This window comes from Micropterus salmoides, unplaced genomic scaffold (assembly GCF_014851395.1).
Source record: "Micropterus salmoides isolate LMB-PRFRI ecotype aquatic unplaced genomic scaffold, ASM1485139v1 Ms_hic_scaffold_10, whole genome shotgun sequence".
In the NCBI taxonomy this organism is placed as follows: Eukaryota; Metazoa; Chordata; class Actinopteri; order Centrarchiformes; family Centrarchidae; genus Micropterus; species Micropterus salmoides.
In genome coordinates, this window is record NW_024040041.1 from 31,319,620 (window position 1) to 31,332,903 (window position 13,284).

The window sequence follows — 13,284 nt, forward strand, 5'->3', positions numbered from 1 at the left end:
GAATGTCTGTTTGATCCACAGAGGAACACCTGGAAACACTTGAGGTGTGCCACAGATCACTGATGTGTTTATTAAACTGCCCATTTTAAAAGATGTGAACACTTGTTTATTAAACTGAATTTGTGTCTCTTCAGTGTCCCTTCCTTTCCCACAAAACCTAATGGAGGTGCAGCTGCCGATTGTAGGAAACAGAGAGTGTACCTGTAACTACGGAGTGAGCTTGATCACAAACAACAAGATGTGCACTGGGTTCATTGCTGGAGGAAAGGACGTCTGTCAGGTGATCAATTTTTACACCTGTGTTTGTGTCAGATTTGACCTTCTGCAAAGATTCTTTCTCCTAAATGTTTCTCTCCTTTAAGGGGGATGGAGGAGGTCCGCTGGTGAGCAAGCAAGGCGGTCGCTGGATCCAGTCGGGAATCACTAGTTTTACCAGTAGTAAGGGCTGTGCCCAGCCTAATATCCCATCAGGCTACACCCGGGTGTCCCAGTATCAGTCCTGGATCAACAGCCAGATCACCAGCAACCAGCCAGGCTTCATCACCTTTACCTCCGCTGGGACCGACGGTGACCTCAGCATAAGCTGTCCTGCCACCCCACCCCCAGCAGCTCAAGGTAAGTGCCTACCACGTCCAGACTTTGATTTTTAACTTTACATTTCGCCTTGGAAAGCTTAATATTAAATATTTTCTTCCTCTTCTAACAAACAGTTTCATATTCTGTTTCAGAATGTATTTGAATGCGTTCATGGCAGCATCATGGTTGTTTATAAAACGGCAATGTTATAGAATTGTGATCACAGGAGTACAACTCTTCATAAAGAGTAAACCTGACTTCATGTGTAAAATCAGTGGAGGGCCCCTTTAACTTCTGCTACTGTCTTGTTTTTGTGACATGAAGGCGTCACCAGGGACTGGAGCAATAACAGTAGTATTAATAAAACTCATTAGTATTGGTAGTAAATAGATTAACAGCACCAACAGACAGTCATTTCAGCCTGTCCTCACCAGAAAAATGTTCATGCAGCTTATTACAATCAATATTTACATTTATGTTAGCCTGTGACCTCTAGTGGTCATAAGATGTAAAAAAAGAGGTGAATTCTAGGGGAATTGTGAAAATAACTGCAAACTCGTTTTCTGTTAGTGGAAATGATTTACCAGTCTGTTCACTGAGAGAGGACAGGGTTTAAAGTTACTTATCAAAAATCTTTGTGTTTGAATGACTTTAGTAATAAAAATATTCACAAAATGTCGATCCATCCATCCATCCATCGTCAACCGCTTATCCTGCGTACAGGGTCGCGGGGGGGCTGGAGCCCAGCTGACATTGGGCGAAAGGCGGGGTTCACCCTGGACAGGTCGCCAGTCAATCGCATCATTCACAAAATGTATCCCATATTAATATAGCATGACACATATTGAATTTACACATGAATTGCTGTTTTAAGTAAGTGAGTCTCCCTCACAACTAGCTGCTAAGTCAAAGTTTCACTGCTAACGTGTTACTTCTTGTCCATCTGTCATTTTGAAGATTTAAACATGTTGTTGATTAAAATAGTTTCATTATTGTTAGTATTCACTCTGTGTCTTTATTGTCTCTCTCCTCAGTGTGTGGTCAGCCAACACTCAACACCAAGATTGTTGGAGGACAGGTGGCCTCTGCAGGCAGCTGGCCCTGGCAGGCCAGTCTGCAAACCTCTACAGGGTTCCACTTCTGTGGAGGAACCCTCATTAACAACGACTGGGTGCTGACTGCTGCTCACTGCTGTGCAAGGTAAGCACTGAGGGTAGGGGCGTGACAAAAAACAACATGCCATGCAGTCCTGTAAACAGCCTGTCTAGTGGTTCCCACCCTGGGAACCTTTCCAACTATCTTTGAATGATCCTATCATTCATCATCAAAATCTATGTTGTTTCAGTTTGTGATGACGGGTAGTAAGCAGACAATGCTTCACTTTTTTGTCCCCAGCCTACAAGGTTGAGAAGAACTGTTCTAAGAGGCAGGGGAGAAAGATTCACTTAAGCAAGAGTATTGGCTGCATTTTAGGGTTCATTTTTGCCCTATCTAGCTCTAGAGCTAACCAGAAGTGGTATGACGGGCAGAGCAAAATTCTGGTTAAACCAGCTTAAATATTTAATATATTAAATATCTAGGCGTACATATTTCCTCAAGGCAGTCAGAACTGAGAGGGATAAACTACGAGCCTCTACTTAAATCAATAGAGGATGACCTTGTGCAGAGAGACAACACTGCCCGGATCGCTCATGGCAAGTGTCACCACCATAAAAATGATGGTCCTGCCTAAAATCAACCTGTTTTTAATGTTACCCAACCCACCCTCTGCTGTCTAGTTGAAGTCACTGGACTTAGTTTAAAAACTCTTTTCATGTCTTTGCATTGTTTTGTGTTACTTCTGATTGCAGCACAGTCATAACTACGAGCACTCTAGTTGTGTCTCTGGGTCTCCAGAGTCTACAGGGATCAAACCCCAATAAAGCGTCTCGGACAGTATCACAGATCATCATTCATCCCAACTATAACGCCACAATTCTGGAAAACGACATCTGCCTCCTGAAGCTCTCCTCACCGGTGGCTTTCACCACCTACATCCAGCCCGTCTGTCTGGCAGCTCCAGGCAGCACCTTCTACAAGGGGACTCTCTCCTGGGCCACCGGCTGGGGTAGAATTGGAACTGGAGGTGGGTCAGAAAGCACCTGGATTACATTTATTTTCAGAGACAGTATAACTATAATGGTGACAACAACTGTGTTTTCAGAATTTCCCATGTAAAAATGTAGTTCCTCATTTACCCAGGGGAGCAACCAAACCTTCCTGTAACTAACTGGCTGTAGAGATCCTTTCATCATAATCTGTCTGTGACATTAACAAACACACAGTTTTGTGAATAAGTTTATTCAAGGGGAAGATCGGGCGGCTGCGGCTCAGGAGGTAGAGCGGGTTGGTCGTTAATCGGAAGGTTGGCGGTTCAATCCCTGGCTCCCCCTGGTTGCGTGTCGAAGTGTCCTTGGGCAAGATACTGAACCCCAAATTGCCTCTGGTGGCTGTTCCGCCAGTGTATGAATGTGTGTGAATGTTAGTTTCCGTTGGAGCACTTAGGCTCAGTGTATGACTGGTGAATGCAGATGTAGTGTAAAGGCGCTTTGAGTGGTCGAAAAGACTAGAAAGGCGCTATACAAGTACGGAGCATTTACATTTTTACATTAAAATTTTTTATAAGCGGTGAGTGGAGTAGGGCCAACATGGAGGACAGCTCTCCATGTGTCAACAGGCAGGTAGGACGGGGTACGAGCACATTCACTGACAGCAACACTCAGCACAGAGTGAGTCATGGAGAAGTGGGAGACGTCGCGCAGATAGAACCAAATAAAAGAACAAGGGGAAGACAAAGAAGTGCAAATGTCTTCCACTGTGCAGCGCCAGAGAGTTTGAGATTCCTCTGGTTGAGTGCGTTCTGATAACCTCCAGAGCTTCCATCTCAGAAGACAGATAAGCCTAAAGCTTCACACAGCCAGCGAGACAAGAGCTAAGCAGACAGGTGAACCCACAAAGATTGTTCCCTGTAATGAACAAACAGGCGCTGGGAACGGTGGAAAACGGCCGTGCACGTAACGTAACAAGACAGAGAAAGAAACTGGACAGAGAAGATTAGAAAAAAAAACATACATCAGTATTGGTGTGTAGATGTCTGCGAGGTGGGAGAGGGGCCGCGTTCCGACACTGCCACGTGACCAGCTGACATCTTTCCCAACAGCTGCATGACAAACAAGGCTGTCAAGACAGCATGCGGCGTAACATGCCAGAGCAGAGCTGTCAGAGTGCTCTCTAGGTGCATCTCAGGTCGTTTCCTCGCTTGAACCGGAAGTTGTTCTGCTCCTCCATCTCACAGACCGCCCCAAAGCTCTTATTTGTGCTCTGTGGAGCAGGGATCGATCTGTAAGGAGCCATTAATGAGGATTCATACAGCCTTTCGTGGAAGTCTTTATTAACTTTGGAAATCCATCATGGATTTGACGCTGCAGCTGATGGGACTGATCTGATACATCACCACACTGCAGTTTCATAGCAGAGTAAAGACACACATTGATAACAGATTAAACGCAAGTGTATGACTGCTAACTTTTCTATTTGATTTGTTTTATGATTCCCCGTCTAGTTAAAATCTGTGTTTATTGTAGGTCTGAACAACAAAAGGACCACAAACAACTTTCTTTATTAATCAGAAAGATTTCTCTTTTCTGTTATTTCCCCCATTAACTTCTATTATGCAGACAATTAAAGTCAGAGAGAGTCAGTCAGCAAAAAACACTATTTACATCCTTTATCATCATTTCCATTCAGTCACATGTAAGACTGACCATTCCTGAGCGTTTAGTCCAAATAGACAACAAAACAAGTAAGGAGTCAGAGTAAACAAGTCAATAAACTGCACTAAAGCTTGTTCAGCACTGCGTGTGTGTGTGAGGGATAAACCCACCAGCGATGGCCTTAGACGACGAAGCCTGTGTGGTATATTAAACTGTCCATTCTGTGTGAAACCATTTGAAACCACATTTCACCACTTGTGTTGTTTACTAAACTGAATTTGTGTCTCTTCAGTGTCCCTTCCATCCCCGGGTAACCTCATGGAGGTGCAGCTGCCGATTGTGGGTAACAGAGAGTGTAGCTGTACCTTTGGACCGAGCATCATCACAAGCAACAAGATGTGCTCCGGGTTCAGTGCTGGAGGGATGGACACCTGTCAGGTGATCATTTTTACACTACCACATTTCACATTTTGCAAAGATTCCTTCTCTAAGATGTTTCTTTTCTTTAAGGGGGATTCAGGAGGTCCGCTGATCAACAAACAGGGCGGTCGCTGGATCCAGGGGGGAATCGTGAGTTTTACCAGTAGTAGAGGCTGTGCCGTGCCGAATATCCCATCAGGCTACACCCGAGTGTCCCAGTATCAGTCCTGGATCAACAGCCAGATCACCAGCAACCAACCAGGCTACTACACCTACACGTCCACTGGGATGACGGTGACCTCACGTTACCTGTACACCACCAAAAAACACACCCTAACGTAAGTGCCAGCCCTGTCCAGACTTTGAGTTTAGCTATTTGGAAACCCCTTGGAAAGCTTTAAAATGTTTTTCTTTATATGACCAAAATGCAGGACCACGGCCATGAATTCAAGTTCACTGGTGAGTTCTGTGTGACAAAGTATTAGTCACATTGTATCTAACTACGTCAATCAGGACTTTATATATCTCGCTCTGTGTGTCTTTCTCACACACACACACACACACTTTACTTGCAACCACACATCTAAAAACCACAGCCTGAAGTCTAACCTCCAATTTGGTGACGACAGGTAGAGTGTATCCCTATTTTGTTTCTAACCCCTTTGGCTTAAGCTTTGTTGGTCTACACACACACACACACACACACACACACACACACACACACACACACACACACACAGCCACATTAACACGATGCTGATTGTTGTATGCTTTTGTTTTTCATAGATTAAATGATAGTAGTTTATTAGCTGAAGTCATCATTGATCTGTTCTAATACTCTTTATTCATAATTGTTACAAATTAATAACTTTATTAATATCAGTCGGTCCTGTTAGGTAGCATAAGCGGTTGTGAATCAATGTCACTTGTTTTAGTGCAAGTTAAAGTAAAAACAGGTGCAGAGGAGAGGCAACAGCCAGACAACCCTAGAAGGATATATGGTTTTGCAGGTGGAGGCCACTGACAGTAGCTCTCTCCTTATCCTTCCTGACTTATTGCTCTCCAGTTTTGTGTTTTGCTAGTGTCCTTGTCACTACTGGTAGTATGAGGCGATACCTGCAGCCCGTTCAGCTCAATTGGCATTCGCTAGCGAACACTAGAATTCACAGGCCTGCCATTGGTTCCCTGTTCTCTTCACAGATGACGGCAGGTTCACACTGAGCACATGTGACAGACATGAAAAGCGAGGCGGTTTGTCAGGTTAACGATTGACATTAAATAATTAATTTGTTAATGGTAAAAGGTTGCTAAAACGGACGGATTTAGTCGGAGTACTGGCTATTTAATACTGACAACATATTGCTGCTGTTTTATGTATATTTGAGATCTTTATTGTAACGGCATACACTCACTTTACTTTGGTGTGTCTCTGCACCTCCTTGGTTTGAACATGGTTTAAATTGGTTGTTGCACCGGAGCTTTAAAGAATGATGATAGAGAATAATGAAGAACAGAATCTGTGTATTATACTTTTTGTCAACTGAAGAAAACCATGTAACCTTCAATGTCTGAGAACAGTGTTTTTACATCTCCCACAAGAGAGCTACAGCGCCGCATTGTATTGCACCAGTTTTTGACTGACTCCAGTGAGCTTTTTAGGACTCAGAGTTGCTGACTATTTTAGCAAAGATTTTTAAAGTTGGGTTCTCAACTAACCTAGACCTGAGCTTTTTTCTTAATCAACTCTTCTAAACTCTCACTACTGTTTCATTAGATCATTTTCCATTATTCAATAAATGCCTCATGGAACTACAGTGACTGCTGATCAGGAAAAGTTGCATAGTCTCACTTTAAAATGAGCACATTTCAAGGCCTTTCTGGAAATTTGCTTATTCACTTTTACTCATTCACAGGAGAGCTTGATGAGAAGGCAAAATTGTATATTGATCTTATAGCGCATTTGGAGAAACAACGAAAAAAAAAAGAAAACACAACATTTTCGCTTCACAGAAAGTTGGACTTGAACACATCTGTCCTGTTTGTTTGTTCAGGGTGATCTGGCGGTGAGCAGAGCGGCTCTTGGTTCCAGGCAGCGGTGTTGTTAGTTGGAAACAACACCACCTTCCTGGCTCAGACACCAACACCACCAACACCACCAACACCACCAGCACCAGCACAGCTGACGGCAACATACCAACTACCAGCGGGGGCGCTCCTGCTCTCCCCCCTTCTTCAAATTGCTCATCTTTGGATGGAAACTGCTTTCTCTCTAAAATGAAGGGTGTAATTTATGGGCGTAAAATCGATAAATTAATGAAAATGAATTGTTTAAGCAGCACCGAACAAATGTAGGTATATGTAGCCTGGCGTACCAACGTGTCAAGGTTTTTGAAGGATCCAGTTGTTACACAAAGACAAGATGATGATTTGTCATTTACCTAAAACTTCCCCTTCAAATAACTGAAAACAGGATGGTGTGTATTGATTACATTGCAGGTATATTAAACTCTTGCTGTCATGGAATTTCCTACAGTCGTTGACAAATGGATTTAAAAACTTAAGGAGCATATTTTAGAGGTCAGAGGAACACATGTCATCATCTACCTATCTGAGCTAGTGTACCTTAATGTACAATTATATCTAAAGTGAACAAGCAGCTTTTGCTCTAAAAAATACTTAAACTGAACTTTACATTGATAATAATTTAGTTTGAAAGATAAATGTCAATATTAAGTCTTGTCAAGTTTTGCCGTGGCAACAACTGTCCTGTAGATGTGAAAGTGCTGAACTATTAACCCCTTTGATTTTTTTTATCACAGTAACCTGGTTTTTAATTAAGGGAAATCCTTTCTTTCGGCTTTGAGCACATGTATGAACTCATGCAGTCTAATCTAAATGTCCTGCAGTAAATCCTCATTCATGATGGTTATAATCTGTTTCTGTTGAAACTGTTTTAGAGATGTGCTGATTCAACTGTATGGTCATTCTGGAGGCTGAGGTTGTGTTTCTTAGCCACATGCATGTATCAAAATAAAACAAATTGAACATTTTTTGCAACATTTGCTGAAGCTAATATTTTCTATAAAATATCTTGAATATTGTTCTTGTTCAAACAAAAGTCACTAACTACAACATCTTTAATCTGTTGAATCTGTAGCTACGAGTCTCAAATGCTGTGTTGTTACTCATAGATGACTCAAAAAGTTCTGCACATGCTCACTTTTGCTCCACATTACTCAGTGAAATGTGGAGCGCCAAAAAGGTTCAACTGCAGACGCTTAGACCTCATTTCTCCTCCTCAGACCGGTTTCCTCAGGCCCCTCAGACTTGTTGTATGTACAGAAATGCATTTGAATGGTGAGTAGTGCAGTAGTGCATGCTTTATTTATGGATGATGTGTGACCTCTAGTGGGTGTAAGACGTAACAAAGGAGGAAATCAACTGACATTTTCCTGGTCATAATGATTTTTAGGGGGAATATTAAACTTTTCTGTAACTAAATGATTCGCAGTCTGTTAGCTGAGAGAGGAAAGGGTTAAAGGTGTGTCACTCATAAATGTTTGTGTTTTTACCAGTTTAGTAATAAATGTTGGGGATGATCTCAAATTTCAACCCATGTAAATAGCACATGTCAAACTAGCATGGGGCATATCCAGAGATGGAAAGAGTCCTAAAATATTGTACTTAAGTAAAACTACTGTTACACTGATGAATTTTTACTTAAGTACAAGTAAAGTTACTCTTATAATAATCTGTTCAAGTAAAAGTAAAAAGTACCTCCCTTAAAATGTACTCAGAGTAAAAGTTTCTTAGTTACTTAATAAACCTCCTAAAATAACTTATTTATACTGATTTAATATTTACAGGCCTTGTTATTATACTTAATTAAATCGCAGTCTTTTGCGATTTGAAGAAGGCACAAAGCCAGATATTAGTTCGTTTGACAGATCCTTTGCTAAAGCAATGGCGCAAAACAATGTTAGAGAACTTTTTTATGCTATTATGAGAAGTTTTGTGAATGTTTTTATAAAGTCATCTCCCTATTTAAGCTTCAAACAGGTGGTAATTTTAATGTGACTTCATAGGCGTTAGCATAATACATTTTTTTATTAACATAGGCCTAAGCATAATTAACTAGTTACCAGCTGGTTGCCAATGCCAACCAACATTAGCAATGTCATGCACCCCATGTCTTTTTGGCTAATTTGAGCAAAGCGTCTTACCAAACTATAAAAACTTTTTTTTACAAACTACCCGTGGTACAAGTAGGGTGCAAACTACGGGGGAGCTTGGTTCCTCTTAGTAACCCATGTAAAATACTATAATACTACTATAATATCCTTTGTGGGGATCATCAATGGTAATAAATGATTTTTGAACGATTACAGTCATTAATATTTTATTACACTTAGAAGTCCGATTCGTTAAGATTCAGCTAAAAGATGTGGTGCATTCGATCACTGAGCACAGCAAAGTGTCTGAAAAGGACCTTAAGAGGTGGATGCATAATTGCAAATGCAAACAGATGTTGCAGGCTACCTGCCGAGATTTGCATCCACCTCTTTTCTCAGCATTAACGAGGTGCTTACAGTTCTCGGCAGGCAGGCAGAATTCTGGCCGTGACAGTGTTGGAGTTCTGGGCGAGATTTTAAATTTTGAGCATTACATCAATTTATGGTTCATCTCTATCTATAAAGCGAAACACAATTTTGAGGCGGTATGTGACAATTCAAAATATTAAAATTTAATAGAATTCAGGCATACTGTATGCTATTGTTTTTAAATACATTTTTCCCTGTAGATCAACTTTTCTAATTTAATAAGATCCCTGCTAAGTCAGTACACATGCTTTGCCTTGCCTTCTCTTTTGAGTCTCCATTTGGGGAAAAATACTCATTCATATTCATTTATAAACTCCTGGACTTTAATAGCTCATTTGTTTAAGCAGATTTTCTGCTCAGGTTCAAAACTTTCTGCACATTCAGAATATGTACCACAGTGTTCTCTGACAAAATTGCAATATCACAAGACTAATGTCATAGTTTAATGAGAGTTCATAATATTTTTAATTCTAGCTGGCCTCTACTCTGCTGTGCATTACGTTATTGATCGCTGGTATATAGCCTATCACTTTAGACCGTTAGACCAACACAGTTTGGGACAGCATGCTGCATGTAAAACCGAAACCAACCACAAACACTACTGATCAGGCAGAAATCTCACCTCAAATCCACAACTTAACTTCAGCAGCTCCAATAAAGTGCAGCTCACAGTCCACATGAGCAAGGCTGCACTTCAGTTTTAAGATGTTTATATTGCAAATCTGTAGTCGACCATTTACGTTACGTTACATTTTGCGCCCTTTGAGTTGGCCCTTTAAGATATGAAGCGATTTGCGCTGCGCCATCCTGTCTCTCTCCCCTTGTTCACTCACCCTCGTCCTCTGTCAAGTGGCTGGCTCCCTCACCTGCCCTCTCCCCTCGGACTTCCCCCACGGCGACCTCCCAGTTCTCTCCTGTCTCCTCTCTTCCCGGTCCCCAGTGCCCCCCGGCCCTCTGGTCTCAGTCTCCTCGGTTCCCCGTGCCTGCGTCTCCCGGCTTCCACCTCTCCCTCAACTCCAGTCCCTCAACCCTTCTTTCCCTAAATAAACCTGTTAATCCCCAGAGTTGCGTTTGGGTCCAGTCTGTCCCCACACCACACCTTAACAAATGCGAGTAAAGGTAATTCAGTACTTTTCCACCCTGGGCATATCCATCCATCATCAACCGCTTATCCTGCTTACAGGGTCGCGGGGGGCTAGAGCCAATTCCAGCTGACATTGGGCAAAAGGTGGAGAACACCCTGGACAGGTTGCCAATCCATCGCAGGGCCACACATAGACACACACTTGGACAGACAACCACTCACACTCACACTTAAGGACAATTTCAGAGTTTCAGAATTATCAGTCTCACTCACAACTAGATTAGTCATTTATTTTACTTCCTGTCCATCTGTCATTGGGAAATTTTAAACGTTTTGTTTATAGTTTCATTATTATAGGTAAATGCATTTGCTGTCAACCACCTATTGCTCACTCTGTCCTTATCATCTCCCTCCTCAGTGTGTGGTCAGCCTTCGTTCAACACCAAGATTGTTGAAGGACAAATGGCCTCTGCAGGCAGCTGGCCCTGGCAGGCCAGTCGTCAAACCTCTGTGTTCCACTTCTGTGGAGGATCCATCATTAACAAACAATGCTCACTGCTCTACAGGTCAGCATTGAGAGTAGGGCAGCAATGGTTTCTACACGTTAACAAATAGATAAATAATGAAGTCATGTCAAACAAAGACACAGATACCTACAAGACTAAATGTCTTTTCGCTTCCAGTGTTTGCAGTAAACTCTCGCCCGTTGATCGTTGAAAGGCCGAAGTTGTAACGTATCCCTCGTTTAAAAATGGCAGATATGTTTATCTCGAGATCTGGCAACTCTGATGATGTCTACTAACTTTCCGGGGTGGCGAAGGCGCAATGAATAAGACTATGTCTTTGGTGTGAGAGACCTGGGTTCAATCCCCCACTGTGACCCATCCACCATTGTGTCCCTGAGCAAGATACTTAACCCCTAGTTGCTCCAGAGGCGTGCGACCTCTGACATGGATAGCAATTGTAAGTCGCTAAATAATAAATGTAAACTTTCAAGTCTTGTGTTGCCAGTAGTCATGTCTCAGTAGGGCTACACCTGCCATCTAGCAGTTGAAAATAGTATTTGCATTTTGTTTTAAATTAAAATGAAAGTTAATGTGGTGAACGTTTACAGCTAAAATAAAGATAATTAAAATGTTTCAAACATTTACTTGCATTTGATAATATGATGTAATGCAACTCAACAATGCATGGGTGAAAACTACATGTAACCAATTTGGCCTGAAACAGGGCTATAGCCAAGCCGTTAATATTAGACCACTGATTGCCTCTATTTTGCCGGGTGGGCTAAAAGCAGACTACACATAGCCTGCCCAAATAAGAGCTAAATCGTGGCTACGCACAGGCTGCGCGTAAAACATTAAAGAAATGAAACAAAAAAACAAAGGTAGTAGCTGAGTCCAGGGAATCCAAAACAAACAGTCCAAACAAAAAGTAATCCAACAGAAAATCCAGAGAAACGAGAAATCCAAAACTGCAGGAACAACAGGGTACAATGAGGAAAAACCACAACAGAAGACAGAGCATCTGAACACAACAGAGAGGGGGGTAATACGAACAATGACCGGACGAAGACTGAAGAGAAACACCAAACATCTACAGTATACACCAGGGATTAACGAGCAGGGCGGGAGTAACACAGGTGACAGACATGAGACTAACGAGACACAGGCAGGCAGAGAGAGAGCAGGGGAAAACAGAGAGACTGACATGCAGAGGGATACTGGGGTAACAGACATAACACAGGTTACTGAACACTAAACACAGGCCATATCACAAGTAGTAACAGATCAGAAATAAATAAACTAACTCAGACACGAGCAGACTAAACTAAAATAATGCAGACAAGGAACCTGCAGTAAATACCAAAACATGAACCAAGGCACAGAACTGGGTACAAAGACAAAGAACTAAAATGCAGGAACAAGAGCTAAGATAAGAGACAAGACATAAACTACTAAGGACAAGGAACGAGAGAAACAGGCAAATAGAAGGACACATGAAAACATGCAAAAACTCAAATGGAAAAAATACAACTCATAACAGTAATCACTTTAGACCTTGCTTAAATGATGGAATATCATACACCTTGCAGTTATTTTGGCAAAACGTCACGTAACCACATGTAAAGTTAATGTGGCTAGATGTGGGTTCTTCACAGCTGGACTAAATCAGGTCTATAGTAAACCTAGACGGTGAAATGCTAATTGCTTGCTGGGCTTCCTCTGTCCACTCTGTCGTTGATTGTTCCCTCTGGCTGGATGAATCCTGATGCTCCTGTTTTCGTGCATAATCCAGTTTTGCATGCCTGCCGAGAATTGCATGCACCTCCAAATACTGCTTTCCATCCATCCATCCATCCATCGTCAACTGCTTATCCTGCGTACGTGATAAATGATTCGAAGCATATATTATTTTGAACGATTACAGTTGTTAATATTTTATTACACTAATTTATGGTTCATCTCTATCTATATAAAGCGAAACACAAAGTGGTATGTGACAATTCAAAACATTAAATTTTAATAGAATTCAGGCATTCTGTATGCTATTGCAATTCCAGCTGACATTGGGCGAAAGGCAGAGTACCCTGGACAGGTCTCCAGTCCATCGCAGGGCCACACATATACAAACAACCACGCACACTCACACCTAAGGACAATTTAGGGTCATCAATCGACCTAGTCCGCATGTCTTTTGGATGGTGGGAGGAAGCTGGAGCACCCAGAGAGAACCTGCAAACTCCACACAGAAAGGCCAGGGCAACCGGGTTCGAATATACAACCTTCTTGCTGTGAGGCGACAGCGTTAACCACTGCACCACCGCACCATCTCGGCATCATGAATATAA

The 13,284-nt window shown here is 42.0% G+C and overlaps 1 protein-coding gene across 1 annotated transcript in view; it reads left to right on the plus strand.

Annotated features, from left to right (window-relative positions):
• The window catches only part of LOC119896540 (transmembrane protease serine 9-like), a 33,766-nt gene that overhangs the window by 17,940 nt on the left and 2,542 nt on the right, over positions 1-13,284 (plus strand). Inside the window, exons 9-14 of the mRNA XM_038710005.1 lie at positions 135-280; positions 363-615; positions 1,611-1,776; positions 2,427-2,701; positions 4,621-4,766; positions 4,839-5,086. Of these exons, the coding sequence (XP_038565933.1) occupies positions 135-280; positions 363-615; positions 1,611-1,776; positions 2,427-2,701; positions 4,621-4,766; positions 4,839-5,086 (1,234 nt within the window). The remainder of the gene's footprint in view (positions 1-134; positions 281-362; positions 616-1,610; positions 1,777-2,426; positions 2,702-4,620; positions 4,767-4,838; positions 5,087-13,284) is intronic.